The 22,436-nt window shown below is 39.9% G+C and overlaps 1 protein-coding gene across 1 annotated transcript; it reads right to left on the bottom strand.

Moving 5' to 3' along the window:
- Window positions 1-5,950: 5,950 nt before the first annotated feature.
- Window positions 5,951-16,089, bottom strand: kics2 (KICSTOR subunit 2). Its single transcript, XM_085769443.1, has 6 exons — window positions 15,748-16,089; window positions 13,690-13,978; window positions 10,728-10,947; window positions 8,554-8,793; window positions 7,133-7,297; window positions 5,951-6,205 (listed from the first exon to the last, which is right to left on the bottom strand). Exons 1-6 carry the CDS (start codon window positions 15,977-15,979, stop codon window positions 6,008-6,010), a joined length of 1,344 nt encoding a protein of 447 aa, XP_085625569.1. The 5' UTR covers window positions 15,980-16,089; the 3' UTR covers window positions 5,951-6,007.
- Between the last annotated feature and the right edge of the window lie 6,347 nt (window positions 16,090-22,436).

Here is a 22,436-nt window from a genome sequence, read left to right as displayed (position 1 = left end):
GGCTGCTGCTTCCTCACAAACTGTCACGAGCGGCTGCTGCATGGGAGGAAGAGGAGGAGGAAGAGGAGGAGGAAGAGGAGGAAGAGGACATGGCAGAGTGAAGGCAACACTGGTTCAACAACAACAACGTCTGTGTGACTTATAATTTATTTTTTTAAGTTGATTTTTTTCCACTGGGTTCAGCTGCTAAGCTCACTTACACCTCAAACCACTGAGAAAAAACAAAAAAACTCACACACAAAAAAAAAAGACAAAACAAAACAAAAAACGCCTCTTGAGGTCGTCGGTCGGTCGCTGACACCAAACTCTCAACGTCCAGCTAATTAATGAATGTCTCTAAGTATTTTAAACGACTGTTCAGCCATCTTATTGAATGTTCGGTGAGCAACAAACTCACTTAACTTTTTAACAGCCTTCTTGTGTTTTTTTGCGAAAAGAGAGAACGAGAGAGAGAAGAGGAGGAGGGAGGTAAAAAAAAAAACGGTAACACTTTATTTGACGCCTATCTCTATAACACATTATAACCATACTTATGAGTTATAATGCAGTTATAGCACTGTATAACTATAGTTATAAACACTCATAAATGATCATAATGCTTTATAACAATAATTATAACACACTATAAAGCATTTTATCATCATTATACGTTATAATTGTTAGTAAATGGCTGACAATGCCCACATTATGCATAATGCATTATAAATATAATGTGTTATGATGGCTTATAAACATGTATAACTATCATTATAAACACTCATAAATTATCATAAGGCTTTATAACAATAAGCATGACACATCATAGAGCAAGTATTATAATAGAGTTATAATGCTCTATAATGTGTTATGCTTATTATTATAAAGCCTTATGCTAATTTGAGTTTATAAGCCAGTTATAACACATTATAACTATATTTCTAATGCATTATCAATGTGGTCATTGTCAGCGAGTTACTAACAATTATAACGTATTATAATACCTGACCTTATAATGTATGTAAGTCATGATAAAATGCTTTATAGTGTGTTATGATTATTGTTATAGAGCATTATGATCATTTATAACTATAGTTTACAGTGCTATAACTGCATTATAACTCATTATAAGTATGGTTATAATGCATTATAGAGATCAGGCGTCAAATAAAGTGTTACCAAAAAAACAAAAAGAAAAGTGAAAGAAAGAAAGAAAGAACAAAAACCCAGAACAGAGCTTCAAACAGGGTGAGACGGTTGAGTGGAGCTTGGGACTGAGCTGTTTTCTGGGATGGAGGGAGGGTGTATGATTTTATTCTTGTGTTTGTGTGAGTGTACCGTGAGCGAGCGAGTGTGTGTTTGCGTGTATGTGTGTGTGTGTGTGTGTGTCCTGCTTGCCTGCCCTTGTTCTGCTCCCTTGTAAGTGCAGAGGCACTAGAATAGTGATAGATGATAGATAATTCATTGCCTGCCTTGAGTGCCAGAACACGCCAAGTGCAAGTTAGGAAAAACTGGTTGCGAGTGCAAAAAGCATGCCACTTTCTCTACGTATGTATGTGTGTGTGTGTACGTATGTATGTATGCGTGTGTGTGTGTCAAGAATAATGGTTTACCTTGCTTGTTATACACTGAAGTCACTAGTTAACCTTAAATTCACAATAAGCTAACAGGGTGGGGCTCCGTGTGTAAAAACGCCCAAAAAAACTTTAAAAAAAACAACACTTGAACAGCACACTGAATGTGGCCTCCCTCCGACCGGGCTGGTAACTGATGATGATGATGAAGATGCGAGTGTGTGTTGATTAAAATGAAACATGACGTGCTGAGATGGGCTATGGATGCACATCTGTGTGTGTACGTATGTGTGAGTGTGAGTGTGTGTGTATGTGAAAGTGCCTTTTTTTTTAAATCCTTGTCGTCTTTTTTGGGGGGAAGTTGTGAATCCACTCACGCATGTGTGTCCTGAACGAAGAGCAGCAGCACTCCGAATGAAATAATCATTTAAAAAAAGAAAAAGAAAAGAAAAAGTGTTTAGTAGATTTAACTGAAATATGAAACTCTAGCATTAACCCATTGTGACATTGCACTTTGATGTATAGGATTGTGTACTTGGCATGTAGCATCATAACATGTTGGTGCATTTTAAACTCAAAGAGGGGAGGGGAGGGGGAGGTTTCTTCTGAATGTGTTTGATAAATAAAGGAAACGGTTTTCGTCTGTTAGTGTTGCTGTATTTGAAACCTGAGCTTCCCTAGAGATGAGCTCATATAGCCAAATGGAATCGTATCAACGTGTTGTATTTATATTATAAATTTAAGAAGAAAAAAAACAAAACAAAGCAAAGCAAAGCAAAGCAAACCATGGAAGAAATTAGAAAGAAAGAAAGAAAACCCAAGTCATTAAACTCGATCGAACCTTTCTTTAAAAATGAAATGTCACTAAATGTTTGGTTTGAACACTCAATAAAACCTCCAGTGTGTTCTGTATACGGCAATGTTTTTGTTTTCTGTCACCGGTGGTTCATGAACGCATCACTGTTCAAGGAAGTGAACAAATGAACATATCATCCTCAACGCATTACCCTATAAATTAAAGGGATTGTTCAACATTTTGGCAAATTGGCCCATTGCCATAATCCCTATAGTCATAGCAGTAGGTTCGTTACCTTTAATTGTCGGTGCAAGCTGTTTTTAGAACGGCGGAGCAGAGCCGCGAGCTGCTCAGAGCTACGCTACGGAGGCTCATGGGATTTCTTGGTTTCCCTCATCAAACTCATCAAATACACAATCCAACAACTCCACAACGCTCTGGTGGACAAGTTGTGACCTGCACATCCACCACGCTATGAGATAATAACACAACGTTACCACACAGAGTTGTTTTAGAGGGAAATTCAGAGACTGCTTGATGAAAAACTGCCCCTGAAGGCAACGCACATCAGCGGTTTTGCATGAATTCACCTCTAAAACAACTCTGTCTGGTAACGTTGTGTTATTATCTCATAGCGTGGTGAATGTGCAGGTCACAACTTGTCCACCAGAGCGTTTTGGAGTTGTTGGATTGTGTATTTAATGAGGGAAACCAAGAAATCCCATGAGCCTCTGTAGCATAGCTCTGAGCAGCTCACGGCTCTGCTCCGCCGTTCTAAAAACAGCTTGCACCGACAATTAAAGGTAATGAACCTACTCCTATGACTATAGGGATTATGGCAATGGGCCAATTTGCCAAAATGTTGAACTATCCCTTTAAGTACATTTGTCCCTGAACACATCATCGTTCATATAATACACTTATGAACGTACTGTATGTCTGTCAGTGAATGCATCATTGTTCAAATATGCCTCAGTATGGAGGTACATTTGTGTCTTTTTTGTTTAAATCAACTTGTTTTGATTGAATAAAGAAAGATATTTTCAATCAAAACAAACTTCACTTCAATCAAACAAAACTTTTTCAATAAAAAGAAAAGTGTTTGGATGCAAAAAATGCAAAAAAAAAAAATATTTGAGACCCAAAAAAATTCATTTGAACCCTTTTTTTCTTTGATTGAAAAGGTTTTTTGTTTTGATTGAATAAAGACACAAATGTACCTCCAAACCTCAGTAGCCTACATACTGTCAGTGAACACATCACCGTTGAAATATATTCAAGTTTATGCGCTTGTAAGTGAACGCATCACTGCCATTGAACACATCATCGTTCATATAATACACTTATAAACGTGTCTGTCAGTGAATGCATCATTGTTCAAAAATGCCTCAGTATGAAGGTACATTTGTGTCTTTATTATTCAAACAAAAAAAGTTGATTTAAACAAAAAAAAAGAGAAAACAAACTTGACTTCAATCAAAAAAAGTGTTTGAATGCAAAAAAAATTGCGTTTGAACCCTTTTTTTCTTTAATTTAAAAGGTTATTTGATTGAAAATATCTTTTTTGTTTAAATCAACTTTTTTTTATTGAATAAAGACACAAATGTACCTCCATACTGTCAGTGAACACATCACCGTTGAAATATACTCATACCCAGGGGGCAAAAATCCCAGTTTTTTGAAAAACGGACACGGAGCGTTGTAAAAGGTTTGACACCAGAAATGATATCTAGGAACTTCAAGGATTAAAACCTGGGTGGACAACCCGGTCAACTAGCTGCTGGAAAGCTACAGGGGGCCAAAACCCCTTTCTTGGGTCATTTTGCTGGCGAAATGATGTAAATGCAAATATTTAGGTACTACAATGGCATAAATAGTCATACAACTATAACATTTGGCAGAGAGTATCTTGACACATAGGGGGAGGCAGGAAAAAAACATTCTGGGGTTTGTTGCAACTCGATTTTAAGATATCACCCTCAACATCCCAAAAAAGACCAAAAAAAGTACTGTTCGCCTGACAAATTCTCATGAAAATTATTATTTTTCAGCACTTTATGGAGAATATCTATGCTTAACATGTATATAGAAAGATTCCTTAATTCATAAGCTTCCATTTAAGTCCAAGATAGCCTTTCTACTAGCTACTGGAAAGCCACAGGCTGTCTCCAAACAATGCAACACCTATTGTGAAAAACTATGTTAACTGGCCTGATCAGAAACCATTCTATTTCTGGTCTCCCCAAAGTGAACAGATAGATAGAGAAGACCGTTGGCCACAGCAAGTGGGGCTTTTGAGATAGAAAGGCTATCTTGGACTCAAATGGAAGCTTATGAATTAAGGAATTTTTCTATACATGCTAAACATAGATATTCTCCATAAGGTGCTGAAAAATAATAATTTTCATGAGAATTTGTCAGGCGAACAGTACTTTTTTTGGTCTTTTTTGGGATGTTGAGGGTGATATCTTAAAACTGAGTTGCAACAAACCCCAGAATGTTTTTTTCATGCCTCCCCCTATGTGTCAAGATACTCCCTGCCAAATTTTATAGTTGTATGACTATTTATGCCATTGTAGTACCTAAATATTTGCATTTACATCATTTCGCCAGCAAAATGACCCCAGAAAGGGGCTTTGGCTCCCTGTAGCTTTCCAGCAGCTAGTTGACCGGGTTGTCCACCCAGGTTTTAATCCTTGAAGTTCCTAGATATCATTTCTGGTGTCAAACCTTTTACAACGCTCCGTGTCCGTTTTTTTGCTTTGCCCCCTGGGTATCAAGTTTCTCCACTTGTAAGTGAACGCATCACTGTCACTTCATAACAGATGCACATAAATATATAAATGTAAAAGAATATAAAAGCATGTGGGTCCCAAATCTGTCATAAAGTATGTTTATATACGCCTGACAGTGAAGGCATCATTGTTTCTACTATACATATACTGTATAATCAGTATATACGTCAGTGAACGCATCATTATTCAAATATATTCAACTTAAACGTTGAAATACACATTAACATACTGCATACGCCTGTAAGTGAACGCATCGCCGTGCTGTTATTCCATAGGTAGATCAGTGAATGCATCACCATTGATATGCAATACTGTTGAAATGTCTGTGAATGCAACCTTGTACAAATACCCTTTAAAACATACATACGCCTGTCAGTGAACACATCATCAAAGTTTAAGTATTACTGCAGTAAAGAAGCACGTGAATGCACCACGACTCAACAGTAAAATGTAGTTTTTTACATCTATAAACGAAGCAGGTTAAAGAAATAACAGCTCAAGTTCAGACATCTCAAAACTTTATTTCAACCAAGCTGAGTGAATGTACAGTAGATTATTAAAAATACGAATCAAGTTAAAACAGTAACAGTTGCTGCAAAATAATTAAAATACTTCATAAACTTTAAATAAAGGCTTTTGTTTTGTTTTTTTAGTAGCACAACAACTGTCACAATGTGATGATCTAAGAATCTGCAGGTAAAATAAAAATTATCTTTGGTCTGGAACCTTTTTGGCAAAATGAGATTCAAATCAACCAGTCGTTGGACCGCAGCGAAGTTTTCCGAGAGCATGTGAACGCCTCATCTTCATCTTCATCACCATCATCATCATCATCATCATCATCATCATCATCATCATCATCATCATCAGCCCTTGGACCCCGGCTTCAAGGTGCTGAACGGTTTGGAGTTGCGCAGCGAGCCGGAGATCTCCTGCAGGAAGGCGGCGATGTGCAGGTCCTTCTCCGACTTGCGGCCGTCGAAGATGACCACCAGGGTGAAGTGCGGCTCGGGGCGCGTCAGGTAGTAGGTGCTCTGCACTTTGTCGTCGTAGAAGTGAACCACCTGCATTACATTGCATTGCATTATTATGGAAAAGTAAAGTACTCATAAATAAACCAAGAACCACTCAATGGTTAAAGCGATAGTTCAACATTTTGGCAAATTGGCCCCATTGCCATAATCCCTATAGTCATAGCAGTAGGTTTGTTACCTTTAATTGTCGGTGCAAGCTATTTTTAGAACGGCGGAGCAGAGCCGTGAGCTGCTCAGAGCTACGCTACGGAGGCTCATGGGATTTCTTGGTTACCCTCATCAAACTCATCAAATACACAATTGAATTGAATTGAATTGAATTGAATTGAATGCCTTTATTGTCATTCAATTCAATTCAATTGTGTATTTGATGACAACTCCACAACGCTCTGGTGGACAAGTTGTGACCTGCACATTCACCACGCTATGAGATAATAACACAACGTTACCAGACAGAGTTGTTTTAGAGGGAAATTCATGCAAAACCGCTGATGCGTGTTGCCTTCAGGGACAGTTTTTCATCAAGCAGTCTCTGTATTTCCCTCTAAAACAACTCTGTCTGGTAACGTTGTGTTATTTTCTCATAGCGTGGTGAATGTGCAGCTCACAACTTGTCCACCAGAGCGTTGTGGAGTTGTTGGATTGTGTATTTGATGAGTTTGATGAGGGAAACCAAGAAATCCCATGAGCCTCGGTAGCGTAGCTCTGAGCAGCTCACCGCTCTGAGCAGCTCGCCGCTCTGCTCCACCGTTCTAAAAATAGCTTGCACCGACAATTAGTAAAGTTAACGAACCTACTGCTATAACTCTAGCGATTATGGCAATGGACCAATTTGCCAAAAGGTTGAACTATCCCTTTAAATAACATGAGAAGCATGTTGTTTTGTGTTCTATGTGATTTATGTTGTGTCTCAAATAAAGATATACTATATTGTGGAAAAAGAAAGTAGTGCAGCACCTTGTCCAGGGTGTTGAGCTCCGCCGCGCGGTCTCCCATCATCATGATGACGTTGGGCCAGTGCGTCAGTGGCCGCTCGCCGGACGGCAGCGACACCACGGCGGGGAACTGCTCCACGCCCTTCGGGGCCTCGCGGTACGAGTGCGGGTGGTGGTAGCCGTGGCCCTGGAAGTAGTGATGGAGAAACCTTACAGCAGAGCAGAGTGACTGACAGACCCGTGTTTCAGACCAAGTGATTGCTGTCGGAAGATAGAACTATTTAAGACTTATATTAACACAAATATTCACCTTACTTCTGCTTTAACAATTAAGGTTCTATGTGCATCTCGGGATTTTGGACTGTATTTTCTGTTACACTTGGATTATAATGTGATTGTGTCTTCATAACATGCTGTATGTAGGCTAATAAAGATATGAAACATTAAATCCAAAAATTATATTTACCAAATACATGTGGAAGAAAATTGGGAAATGCTTGTGCTACTACTATAGGGACTGTTATGACAATTGTACAAAATGCTGGCGAGAGTGGGAAGGGGTTTTGATTTTGATTTAATAACAGATGATCATTTGACTTGAGCTTTGCTTCAGTCTGTTTCCCTTCTTTGTGATTCAATGTGAGTGACTGTGGCTGTCTTTTTAACCTATACGCACTCTCTCTGGTTGTTAATGAATGAAACTATCACAACAACGCATGCAAAAAACTTGATTGACGTGATCGTGAACGTGATTTTTGGCATGGTGAAGCAAGGCGTCGACACATCTTGTCGCGATACTTCTGCTTTGAAAGATCGATACTGTGTCGAACCGTCTGCTTCCAGCATAACATCCTAGGGTTTCTGCAGGTACCAGCAAATCTAATTTAATGCTTTTTAATGTCCTTTTTAATGCCATTTCAAACATTTTTAATGCATGTGACTGCAAATACTATACGTGTGCATACATACACTTACCTATCTATATACACATACACAATTACCCAATTACTTGGTTCTGCATGTTTATCACACCAATAGGGGTGCACCGACTGCAATTTTCTGGCCAATCACCGATTTTTAAAAAGCCTGACCCGCCGATTTCGATTTTTGCCGCTAGCGATTAAAAGAAAAAGAAAAGTCAACAGTAGCCTGCCACCATCTAAAAATATATATTTAGAAAATTCTCCATTTCTTCACCCACGTTTAATTTTACTGTAGATTAACTGTATAATCCCCCTATTTTTCTGCTCTTTGTGCTCTATAGGGATGTAATGATATCAAAATCTCACTGTATGAATCAATACATTTTTTAAATCAATTTTTTTATGCCTTTGAGAATCTAATTTAATTAATTTTAATGCCATTTAAGGCCTTAATTTTAGCAAAATATATTTAATGACTTTTAATGCTTTTTAATGACCCGCGGAAACCCTGCATCCCTACCTGGAAGCTCTCCAGGCCGCGGTTGTCGAACACCAGCGACACGTTGCTGGCGTCGTGCTTGCGGATGAAGCCGCTGATCTTGCCGTAGTAGTCCGGCGCGGTGCGGGCCGTCAGCGCCCTCATGTCCGCCGCCGCCGCCGTCTGCCGGCTCAGCGCCTCGTGGAAGTAGAAGCTGAACTTGGCGAGCAGCGCGGCCTGGAAGCGCTGCAGCCACACGTACAGGTGCGGCGGCTGCACGGCCTTTGTTGTGGTATTTTTGAAGAAAAATGACATAAAGGGTTGAAACCACAAAAAAAACCAATGAAAAGAAAGTTATGCCACCTTTAAAGATCAAGTCAACAATAACCACACTACATTGTTGTGTTATTTTGTGTTGATTTGAATAGTTGGAATATAATTATTTTTCGTGTTCTTATGTTGTTTCACTCCACCGTGGCATTATCATTGCTGACAGCAGTATTTGTCCATATAATGGTTGTGAATGGATACCAACTTTCTTCGTCCAAAAAGACACACCAAAAACATCCAAATACCTCCATGCTGCTCGTCTGTAATGTCTGTCTTGTATTGAAGCCCCGACATGAGAAATTGTTCCGCCGGTCGACACAGGAAGAGCAGTGAACTGAGACACTGGGAGCTTCCGCTACAAACAAGCTTAATATATAGACTTTTTTTTTCAGAACAATTTCTCATGCCGGGGCTTCAATACAAGAGGGACATTACAGACGAGCAGTATGGAGGTATTTGGATGTTTTTTGGTGTGTCTTTTTGGACGAAGAAAGTTGGTATCCATTCACAATCATTATATGGACAAATACTGCTGCGCGGACCCCCCGTAACTCAGAGAAGGAACGGAGGAATCTGAAAATTCTCACAGCTCTTAGTCGACATGAGGGTGAGTAGATAATGAGTGAAATTTGAATTTTGGGCGAACTATCCCTTTAAAGTTATTATATTAAAGGGACAACGAGGAGTTTTGGAAAAGCGAAGCGTTTTCACACTACATTTATGAGCCTCCGCGCGCACCGTACATTTCTTTGACCGGCGCAAGACAGACTCATGTTTTCATTCATCAAGAATGAAAGTCAGAGGTTTGAAGACGATCACATACCGTCGTAGTTCCGACCATAAACGGCGATTCTGCGGCGTTATTCTCATGACTCGCCGCGAAACCGAAAGTAAAGAAACGCTGGTCGGCTCGACCAGCATTTCCACCACCACTAATAATAACAAAATAACCATAGAGACAAAACGATATATTTATCGAAAATGGGCCCATTAACAAGTGTGGGTAACATAGATTCATCCACATTAACGTAAGACTTTTTTATAACCAAATAGAAACTCCTCGTTGTCCCTTTAAAGATCAAGTCAACAATAACCATACTACATTTTTATGTAATTTTGTGTTGATTTGAATAGTTAGAATATAATTATTTTTCGTGTTCTTATGTTGTTTCACTCCACCGTGGCATTATCATTGCTGACTGCCATTATCTGCCTACAAACATTGCAACATGCTCTTTAGTACCACTTAAAGGGATAGTTCACATCAAAATTGAAACTCATTATCTACTCACCCTCATGTGGACTAAGGGCTGGGAGAAGTTTCAGAGTCCTCCGTGGCTTCTCTGAGTTGCAGGGGGTCTCGGCGTAGCAGTGCACGTCCATATAACGGTTGCAAATGGATACCAACTGTCTTCGTAACAAAAAGACACACCAAAAAACATCCAAATACCTCCATGCTGCTCGTATGTAATGTCCGTCTTGTATTGAGGCCCCGAAATGCGAAACTGTCCCGGAAAAAACTAAATAAGTCTATATTTCAAGCTCGTTTTGTAGCGGAAGCTTCTCGAAGCTCCTCTTCCCGGTTCATCAAATTTGATGTCAAATTTGACGAACCGGGAAGAGGAGCTTCCACTACAAAACATCCAAATACCTCCATACTGCTCGTTTGGTGTGTCTTTTTGTTACGAAGACAGTTGGTATCCATTTGCAACCATTATATGGACATGCACTGCTACGCCGAGACCCCCCGTAACTAGAGTAGATAATGATAATGAAATTTGAATTTTGGGTGAACTATCCCTTTAAAGTTATTATATTAAAAGTGATGCTGAATAGGTTCAAGGCCCCAAAAAGACAAAAAGCTTATTTATTTTAGGCTACATCACCTTCTGGGACTGGCCGCCGAACAGGTGCTTGCGTGTTTCCTTCTGGCGCTGGAAGAGCTGCCCCCAGGCCGTGAGCTTGGTGCCGGCGCCGTGGAGGCTGAGCAGCGCCGGCAGGAAGCTCCACTCTGACACCTGAGCCTGACCGCGCAGCAGCTGGGTCACCACGTCCAGCTCCGTCTGGAAGCTCTCCTCCACACGGCCCAGGATGGGGTGGTGGAACCTGGAGGAGGGGGAGGGGGGGGAGGAGAGGGGGAGGAGGAGGAGGAGGGAGAGAAGGAGGAAGAGGAGGAGGAGGGGGGAGGAGGAGGAAGAGGAGGAAGAGAGGAGGAGGAGGAGGACAGGAGGAGGAAGGGGAGGAGGGAAGAGGAAGAGGAGGAGGAAGAGGAGGAAGGAAAAGGAAGAAGAGGATGAGGAAGAGGTAGAAGAAGAGGAGGGAGAGAGGAAGAAGAGGAAGAGAAGAGGAGGAGAGGAGGGAAGGAAGAGAGGGAAAGGAGGAAGACAGAGAGGAGGAGGACGAGGAGGACGAAGAAGGGGAGGAGGAGGGAAGAGGAGGAAGAGGAGGAGAGGGGGAGGAAGAACAAAGAGGAAGAGAAGAGAGGAGGAGGAGGGAGGAAGAGGAGGAGAGGGAGGAGGAGGGGGAGGAAGAGAGGAGGAGGAGGAGGAGAGGAGAGGAGGAGGAAGAGGAGGAGGAAGAGGAGGAGAGGAGGAGGAGAGGAGGAAGAGGAAGAGGGGGAGGAGGAGGAAGAGGAGGGGGAGAGGAGAGGAAGAGAGGAGGAAGAGGAAGAAGAGGGGGAAGAGGGGAGGGGAGGAAGACGAAGAGGAGGAAGAGAGGAAGAGGAGGGAAGAGGAAGAAGAGGAAGAGAAGAGGAGGAGAGGAGGAGGAGGAGGAGAGGAAGGAAGACGAGAGGGAGGAGGAGGAGGAAGAGGGAAGAGGAGGAGGGAGAGAAGGAGGAAGAGAGGAAGAGAAGAGGAGGAGGAGGAGGAGGAAGAGGAAGGAAAAGGAAGAAGAGGATGAGGAAGAGGTAGAGGAAGAGGAGGAAGGATGAGGAGGGGGAAGGGGGGGGAGGAAGAGGTAGAGGAGGAGGAGGGAAAAGGAAGAAAGAGGAAGAGGGTGAAGGAAGAGGAAAGGAGGACGAGGGAAAGGAGGAGGAGGAAGGAAAAGGAAGAAGAGGATGAGGAGAGGGAAGAAGAGGGTGAGGGAAGAGGAGGAAGAATGAAGAGGAAGAGAAGGAGTCAGTCATTAAACAGAGAAAACAAATGAAGAGACTGGAAGTGGCCTAATTAGTTGTGACCTGGAAGCAGCTGCAACACACACACACACACACACACACACACACACACACACACACACACACACACACACACACACACACACACACACACACACACACACACACACACACACACACACACACACACACACACACACACACACACACACACACACACACACACACACACACACACTATATTCGGTGTCCATTCATCTCCGGAGCGTCCCCTTCACCCCTCAGCGCTCGGTCGGCTCGGTGACGTGTTGACGACGTGTCACGGTTCGACCGGCTGCAGCTCAGCTCGCCGTGTTGCCGCGACAACAACAGCTGCTGCTGCTCGTCGTCTCCCCCCGTTTTCCGCTGACTTGTCTCCGGGGGAAAAGTTTCTGCATTTGCTGGATCGTGCAGAAAGTTTTCCTCCTCTAGCCTCAAAACGTCACTCTGCTCTTAAAGTATCACCACCAACAACAAAATGTTCTTAAAGTATCAACACAGTAAAAGAAAACTAAGTCCTAATTATGCAGAAAAACGTCATATTTCATAGTGATTTATTACATAATTAAACCTCCTTTTTCCTTTTCCCAGATGCCCAAATATGGCAATATATAATATTATTGCAGAGGGTCAATATAAAATAATATTGCTAAATCCAAATATCACAATATATGATCATATTCTACTATTGTATTTTTAAACAATGCTGCCAAACATAATATTAATGATCGTAATACTGTGCATATACATTTAAGACGAAATTAGGAAGGAATTTCTAATTTTTTTCAGTTACAGATTAGTATTTCAACTCAGACTTAAAGGGATACTTCACCCAAAATCGATAATTCAAATCAATTTTGGGTGAAGTATCCCTTTAACATTTGGCATTGTTTCAACAGCATATGGCTATTTGTCTTGGTATCACTGTGGTATATGAATAATTTTGCACATGGTGATTTTTTTGTCAATGTTTAAATTAACACAACACAATGTTTAACAGTGTAACTTTACTTAAAGGGATAGTTCAACATTTTGGCAAACTGGCCCATTGCCATAATCCCTATAGTCATAGCAGTAGGTTCGTTACCTTTAATTGTCGGTGCAAGCTATTTTTAGAATGGCGGAGCAGAGCCGTGAGCTGCTGTTGTTGTGTTTCCCTCATCAAACTCATCAAATACACAATCCAACAACTCCACAACGCTCTGGTGGACAAGTTGTGACCTGCACATTCACCACGCTATGAGATAATAACACAACGTTACCAGACGGAGTTGTTTTAGAGGGAAATACATGCAAAACCGCTGATGCGCGTTCTTGTTGGGGGCAGTTTTTCATCAACAGTCTCTGTATTTCCCTCTAAAACAACTCTGTCTGGTAACGTTGTGTTATTATCTCATAGCGTGGTGAATGTGCAGGTCACAACTTGTCCACCAGAGCGTTGTGGAGTTGTTGGATTGTGTATTTGATGAGTTTGATGAGGGAAACCAAGAAATCCCATGAGCCTCCGTAGCGTAGCTCTGAGCAGCTCACGGCTCTGCTCCGCCGTTCTAAAAATAGCTTACGCCGACAATTAAAGGTAACGAACCTACTGCTATGACTATAGGGATTATGGCAATGGGCCAATTTGCTAAAAATGTTGAACTATCCCTTTAAAAACCAATGTAAAGTGCAGATTATTACACATGGACACGCACTTGGAGCTGTATTTGTGCAGCACGGCCTCCAGCGTGGTGACCAGCTCCTCCGAGTTGATGCTCTTCTGGCTGCCCAGCGAGTGCATCTTCTCGTACAGGTCGGCCATCTCCATGCGCGCCTGCGTGAAGTGGCACAGCTGCTCCGACAGGTGCGACAGCAGGTCCTCCAGGTAGGAGGTGGAGCCCGGCTGGCCGTGGCGCCCCGTCGTCACCACCTTCCGCAGCTCGTTGTACAGGGACGTGTAGATGGTGCGGATGGAGTCTTTACGGCTGAAGAACGACTGGCCGCCTGCAGAGAAAGAGAGAAGGAGAGGGAGAGGGAGAGGGAGAGGGGGGATTTCTCTAAAAGTTAATGATATATCACCATTTGATTTATATCATTATTTTTTTATATGGATCATTTAGCCTCATCTCTCTCCAACATTATTAATATCATCCCATTGCTGGGTAGATAACACAAACATTGAAATTCAAAATCTTACCAAGAATATTTGTCTTATTACTAGTCAAAATGTAATTTCTAGTCAAAACAAATCTCATTATACTTAAAATAAGAAACATCACATTTAAAAGTAGCTTGTTTCGAGACATTTTTTTTTACTTCTTTCAAGTCTATTTTCACTTGAAATAAGTAGAAAAATCTGATAGTGGAACAAGTTTTTCTTCCTTATTATAAGCACAACAAACCTGCTTTCACTGGCAGATTTTTCTACATATTTCAAGTGAATATTTGTTTGAAACAAGTGAAAAACAAGTTCATTTTTAGGTGATGAGTCTTATCTTAAGTGAAAAGAGATTAGTTTTGACTAGAAATTAGACAGTTTGACAAGAAATAAGACAAATATTCTTTGAAAGATTTTGAGTTTTTGCAGTGTGAGTGGAGGAACTGCAAACCCTCCTTCCATGGTTTTGTTAATGAATTTAAGTTTGTTTTGTCTCAAAAGCAAATATCCCAAGAAATCAAGCCTGGACTTTGCACATTTTTGTTATTATATAATTTGTTTTTTTAATAATTTCGCTGCTCCGATTTATGTTGAATTTAAAGGCCTAATTTATTATATCCTTCGAACCTTGTCTGGTACTGTTTGGTGTTGTTTTGCTTTTGTTTTCCCTCATGAACCCCCTAAATTTTTACACTGCACTGCCATCTGTATTTAGTTTTTTTTTTTTTTACAATTGCTCAATAAAAAAAATTAGATGCCAACTCACTCGGTCAGCATTGGTGTGTTACAGCGCCATCTGCTGTAAAAAGACTTCAGACTAACTTTATCTTTTATATTCTTTTTACCAGGAGCACAGTGAATCCTTACTTTAAATTTAAGGAGCGCAAATACAAAATCTAGGGGTGCAAATCGACTTGCAAAGCAAATATTCACATTTCCTTTCCATTTATGATCCTCACACACCTTGGCCTGACACCTGTGATGACATATTGCAGATAAAACAAACAAAGCAGCTAATTTACTGCTTGCAAATGCACAAGTAGATGAAAAATGGGTAACTCTTTCATTTACAGGCCGCTAATTATGTGATAATGTCAAGAAATAAGTAATTGCGTCATATCGTCGACGTCTAGATAGAAATAAAGGTCAGTTTCATAGTAATGACGAGAAATATATATAGCCAAGAAATAACGATTGATTGCGTAGAAATAGCCCAGAAATTATTGTAATTGACAACTGCAAATACTTGGTGGAGAAAAATTCTGTCCTTTTCCAAAAGTATGTAAAAGCATGAAAAGCGTGTGTAATCTTTTGCCTTTATGAAAAACATGACATGACTGTAATGTAATGGATTGTTATAAGTAGCGTTGTCCCTGGCAACAGTGTAAATGGAACACTACCGTTGCCGGGTAACAGTGTTAACTTCTGTGTGTTAACGTTCTAAATCTGTCAGTTGACAAACTAGTAAGCAAGTTGTGCTTTAACCGTACATCCTGTAGCTGATGAATTGAGACAAGCGGACAGAGAAATTGACCGTTATTTCTAGGCTATTTCTTGTTGTCATGTTTTCTGTAACATCCTCCCAGACAGTAGTTATTTTATTTCTTAACTTTACCCATTTTCTGTCCCAGGAATGTCATGTGGTGATACGCCTTCTCCGCGGCGGCCAGGTGAGCCAGAGCCGCCAGCAGCGCGGCCCAGATGGCCCCGGCGCTCTTGCTGCTGTCCTTCTCCTTCTCCACGTAGTCCTTGGCCCGGTCGAAAGAAAACATGCCGAGCTGCGTGAAGAAGCTCTCCAGGATGGCCCTCTCCCGGGGCACGGGCCGCAGCTCCTCCGCCTCCGTCATGATGAGTCCGGCGGCGGCGGCGGAGGAGGGAGACACACCACGGAGCCGCCGCTGCCTGGAGCTAACGCGTTAGCACAGTTAGCTTCTACCGTCTGGGTAAGAAACCATCGCTCTTCCGACCAGAACATTTACCGATGCACCGACTTCAGAGCAGCTATGTGTGGTTTCTAAACATGTCGTCTCGTTTGATGCCACAGAAGAACACCTTAAATATTGGCTTAAAACCACAATGAGTTTAAAAAATGTGCCCGTATCCAAGAAACTGATCAATCGTTGGACGCCATATTGGCTACGCCGGATGTAAACATTACGGCGAGCCGAACGTTCCAAAATAAAGGCGAATGGCCGAATTCAAGTCGCAGCCGAACTAGAATCCAAAAAAGGACATTTTTTGTTTGCTTTGATGAGGACAATAGGAAGGAAAAGGACTTTTTTGTACAACATTTTTATTTTTAAGCAACGTTCACATTCATAAAGAAATATATATAAAAATCGACCAACTCCAAACCAAGTTTCACACACCTTTTGCACGAACTATATCAGTATAAGACCACTGTTGATGGTCTGGAAAACCAAAAGGCATTAAACAAACTTTTATATGTACTTTTTCTTTTTATTGATTACTTATTTATTTATTTTTCCTACTCTTTGTGTATATAATTTATATGACTATAGTACCCCTGGCTAAAACAGTATTGTTCTGTATTGTTAGGCAATTAAAAAAAATCCATAGATTTTGTGTTTCATGGCAGTTTGCTACCCATTTCACAGGGAGCATTACCACCACCTACTGAGCAGGAGTTTAGGACAAGAGAATAGTGACAGTGCCTTCCAAAAACGTAACTTGAATCCTTCGTATTATTAATCCTGTGTTACATAGAAACTCAAACAGATGATTCATGACCAACTCTACTCAAAGTAGGTTTTTATAAATTAAACACTGCTTTTACCCTTTCCACTAACCGCTGCCTCCCCTTATCTTCACACTTCATCAGCACACTCCATCCCACATGTCTTTGTACAGCGTATAAGTGCCTGTGTCTTGAAACTGAAAGGACAACTTGTTGAGGCAATATCTAATTATTCATCATTTATTAGTTAATTAAATGAGTGTTGAGTTGTTTTTTTTCTTTTTCTTTTTCTTTTTACCTATTGCTGCTGCTATTTGTTGTCATTTCTTGTCCACTTGTTTGAGTTGTCTACTGTAATTTTATATGGGGAAGCCAAAGACAATTTTCTACCTATAGGCCAATAACTTAGACAATAAACTAAACTAAACTAAAAGTGAATATGTATTTCAGTTGTAGCTATCTGCATGCTCAGCAAACATTGTTTAAGTCACTCAGTCAATATTTACAACGATGAACACACTGTCTTCAGCTCCTGATGAGTGACTTCATTCATCAGATGAAAAATACCACATTACAGCTAAACCAACAAAACCAACGTGATTGGACTATGATCATTTAGCAGAATTCATTTTACATTTCCACTAAGTCGTGTTTCCCCCCCTCTCCCTCTCCCTCTCTCTCCCTCCAGGGGTGGCCACTGCCTATTTTCTTGTGTGTATTTAAAAGCCTGGCAGCAGAAGATCTGAGAGCTTCTGAGGGATTAAAAGGTGACAGAGAATCTGCACTAAAGACCGGTCCCAAAAAACAAGTAAAAGGACTTTGCCGGTGAAGGATCCAGGAAACCGTTGCAGTGAAGCTATAAAAAGGTGAGATAAAAGATCAAATGAAAATGACACGGAAACTCTGAAATCATTTATTTTGTGACGTCATAAATTGTTATAAATAGACTTTGAGTTTTATGCTGTGAAATCTGCTAATGTTTTGCTATTTCTTTTTTTCTTTTTTTGTTCGCATCGGGTCACTTTCATACAATAGATTTAGTTGTGAACTATCACCAAAGAATAAAAATATAAAAATGCATTAATTCACTTTGAGAGTGATGTCAGGTTTGAATTTGATGGTTTGGTTTTTAAAGGTTTAAAGTCCTAACATATGTCTAGACACTTTTCTTTTGCATTTTGCTTTTAAATCATAAAATATAAAATGCATTTTTCATGCATCTTATCTCTTCACTGTTTTGGCTTAAAGCTAAATAGATTAAAATCTGTTATGATATATTATGTGCATATTTTTTCTGGTCTCACACTGTCACTGTGAGATTTATCTTGGAGAGCGCAGCTGCAGCATCGTTTTGTGTTCAATAAGTTACCAGTGTCTTTGTCATTCGCTGGAATATTTAACTTTTTCTGTTAATTTTTTTTAAAATTTTATGATAAAACAGACATCCTCTATAGCAAATTGTTGTTTTTTTAAGTTCTTTAGGAATATTTAAATGTTTTAATGCTCAGGATCTGTGCACATCATTGTAAAAGTGAAACGACACTACACAGACTGTTCCTGTTTTAAGATATTTGGATGACACCTGCAGCAGCACAGTGGCTCAACCTCCTTCATGCTCATCCCGTTGTGGACAACATGGTCAACCACAGCCACTCTGATGTAAAACCTAGACCGTTATCTCTGCTATTACTTTTACTAAGTCCTGACTCTTCTTCCCCTTCACTATTCACTATCTTCTGCTTCTCCCCATCCCCTTTTTCACCTCATCGTCACTTCTTCTCCTCTAACATCTTTACCTCCTCATCCTTCTTGTTCTCCTTCATTACTAAATGTTCTTATTCTCTGCGTTTTCACCTGTCAGCGTCTTAAAATAAACGAGCATTTATAGTTTTTCTAGTGTGTGCAATAAATAAAATCAAAGAGTAGCTACAGCAGAGATAGTATATAGATTCAGTTTGCACACATGGTAAATACTTTCGTTACAAATCTGAATGGTTTCATGGACCATGTTTCAAGATTTAGTCATTTGTGGTTAGGTGTTTTCTTGCAGTGGGAAACAAAACAGCTTTTGATTAATGACTGTGTAAAATTTACTTCAAAATCGGTTTGAAAAATGTACAAGTTTTACTGAGAAAATGTAAAAAAGAAAAAAAAAAAGGCTGTATTCAAACACATCAGCATTCAACATGCTGGTAAATATTAGGTGTAATGTTGTTAACGTTGCTGGTATTTGCCTGTTAGCACTAAACAATAAACATAAAGTACAACCGCACAATCTACATACAGTATATATTAGGTCATAAACTAAAGCCAACATTATCTTTTCATTTTTTTTCCCATCTGACTTTGGGATGAACGTCTCCATTGCTTTGTGACATTTTATAATCTAAGGCCCAATTCCAATTCTTATTTTGATCCCTATACCCCTACCCCTAGCCCTTAACCCTTGCCCCTTGAAACGGAGCTACAAGGGGTAGGGGTTGAAACTCAACCCACATGAAGCTTCACTTTTGATTCAAACAAACTAATGCTACTGCCACAATTGTTTCATTTCATCAATGAGACCAGTATTTATCTCCTAAAAAGAATGTAACTACCCGGCGGTAAACCTTTAGAAACTTGCGGGTAAGTTAATTAGCGATCGTCTTTTCTCCCGGGATGACGACGGAGGTTGGCCAGCTGACGAGCTCTCCGGACGAGTAGTGTCTCTGTGAGAAAAACATCGGAGCAAACGTCTAAACAGCCGTCATATAGGTAAACTAACCGCACATTGGGGATCTAAACAGTTACTTTCTCGCATGAAAAAATATTAAAACTTAACAAAGGGACGAAACAACAGCGCTACAGCGAGAAATAAAACAGCTGCCAGTTGCCGCGAGATGCATTCTGGGAAACTTGCCATACCCCTCGGTTTGAAGTGTGCCTCTGGAAAATCTCCGTTTGAAGGGCCAGATAAGTACCACTTCCCCCTAACCCTCGTCTGAACCAGAATCGGGACACCACCACTTCACGTGAACGCGCAAAACGAAGGAGTAGGGCCAAGGGCTACAGGGCTAAGGGGGGAATTGGAATTCACCCTAAATGATGAAATCCATCATTTAAAAATAAGTATTTGAGATTAAAATAACGACTCTGTTACGCAATGAATGCCTTGTGCCACTTCATCTAGGAGACGAAAAAGGAAAATCTGCTCTATCTGGTAGATATTTCACAGGATGTGGATAACTTTTACCTGGATGAAACACCAAAGTTACTACAACACATCATCAGTGAGCTGTGAATGTTTGTATCAAATTTCATAGTAATCCATCCAATAACTGTTGAGATATTTCCACTTATAGACCAAAATGATGGGCTTGACCTATGTTAATTCCCTCTCATGCAGGGGTCATTTGTTGAAAAAACTCTTAGACGTGAAGCAATGAAACGCCTCGACTAAAGGATTTCAGAGAGTGGAAGAACAGAGCCTGTGTTCATGAGGAAGATTATACCACTGTGCAAAGTATAACACTTTGAAACACAGCTCTGTTTGTTTGGTTCTGCTTCCTCTGCTCTCAGGAAAAAAAAAGATGTCTCCCATGTGATCACAGATTACAGGCAACATCTTGTGAACAGCTTTTTCAAACTAGCTACGTGACGATCAGCAGAAGTGTAGAAATTATACAGGAGATGATGATGATGAGGCTTATGATGTACATTTCCCTGAATCCAGAAAGGGTAAGACACTTTCTCTGTGTTCAGTCTGAATGGCTCATTTAGCAAAAAAGAAAAAAGGTGTTATATGGGCATTAGGGAGTGTGACCCTTTACTGCAGTTCTTATATAACACTGTCTCGCCGTCTTTAAATATATATAGCCTATAATGTCCACATACAGCTGTCTAGGAAAGTTAATAGTTGTGGTGCATGTGTGAAACCAGGAATAGATACAAAACAACCACAAAGAGACTTTAAATCACCCTAAATGGACACTTAAACAACCAAAAGGGAAAGAACAACAACATATCTTTAAATCTGTGCTCTTAATTTGGAGGGGTGGGGGCGTTTTCTTCCTTTCTTTTTTTTCTCTCTCTCTTTAAATCTGTGTCTAATCTCATCATCTGTCCACGAGTAAATTTACTTACCTACTCATATAGTTGTAGAAAGTATTTTTTTTTTAAATGTGTGCCACCAGTTTTAAACAAGCAAAAATTAAAAAGTTAGTAGTAGTATATTAAATCGTTCAACAGTTTTGATCGCTTTTTGGTTTTGAGAAAATTTAAAGGAATCGATGTAGTGCCAAATCAAACAAGTAACTTCTTCAGTATTTCCAGAACAGAAAGTAGGCCTATACGTTTTGCATCAATGTATCTTTTAAATCTTCTAACAATATGGTCATTAGATGGATAAAATCTATGAATTATTTTAAACGATATTTCCCTAACAGTTTACCACTCACAATACGGGAATGCAATACAAACCAGTACACCACATTCAAAACACATCTGAAGAACCGGTTGAATCAAACGTGCACCTCACTGTTTATCTTATATAACACTGTACCTAAACGCACTTTGTAATGTAAAGCACTTCTGTCATTACAGCACTTTATTGTTATATATATCGTGTCCGCTTTTATCTCTGTTTTTCTGTGTTTTGTGTCTTTGCAATCAAGTCTTTTGTGTGACCTACCAGGGGACAGCGAATGAAAAATAGCAACAATCTCCATTTTTTAACGCTGATGTTATTAATGTGCAATGTCCTTTTTTCTAAATAAAATAAAATAAATGAATAAACTTTATTGGTTAACAGGTAAAGAGTAGGCCTACACTGATATTGCAAATTGCATATTGCAGGGTGTTTCATGTTCAACGTTATGCCTTTTTGGAGATCATTTCATCTTCCACTTGCTTAACTGTTCACATATAAATAATATATATTATATTATATATAATACCTATATATATCAGAGGTGGGGACTTGGACTCGAGACTTAAGACTTGACTTGGACTCGAGTCTCGATTTTGATGACTTAAGACTTGCTTGATCAAATCAAAAAAAGACTTGAGACTCTACTTGGACTTAACCCTCTTGACTTGAAATTTGAGTCAAGTCACATGCAGCAAGCACAAATATTAACATATTTTTTAAAAAGTGTCACATCAATGTTATACTGTAGCAGCCAGCCAGTGACATTACTCCTGTTATCAGTCTTGGCTGTATAATTAATGCCAACACTAAAAAAAAAAAAAAGATACTAAAGATATCTCTCAATTTTTTTCAATTTTAAATAGCTTTATTGACATGAGAAGGCAGTGCTTATATTGACAAAGCATGTCATAATAAAATATGAATAAAAAATAAACAGATGAATAAGTGGCAGAACATTAACAATAAATAAAATATAAACAACTTAACAATTGAGGCGTGGTCATTATCTTTACGTATCATTAATTACAATCGATTTGTTTGGGACTCAAAACAAAAATCTTAGGACTTGGACTTGACTTGGGACTTGAGAGCAAAGACTTGAGACTCTACTTGGACTTGCAACATATGGGACTTTCTCCCACTATTATATTATAATATATAGGTACTGGCCCTTTAAGAACTCTCCACGGTTTGTTTG

Source organism: Trachurus japonicus, chromosome 23 (genome assembly GCF_045865225.1).
Source record: "Trachurus japonicus isolate A0001 chromosome 23, Traja_1.0".
NCBI classification, from domain to species: domain Eukaryota; kingdom Metazoa; phylum Chordata; class Actinopteri; order Carangiformes; family Carangidae; genus Trachurus; species Trachurus japonicus.
This window is presented reverse-complemented; position numbering and strand designations above follow the sequence as displayed.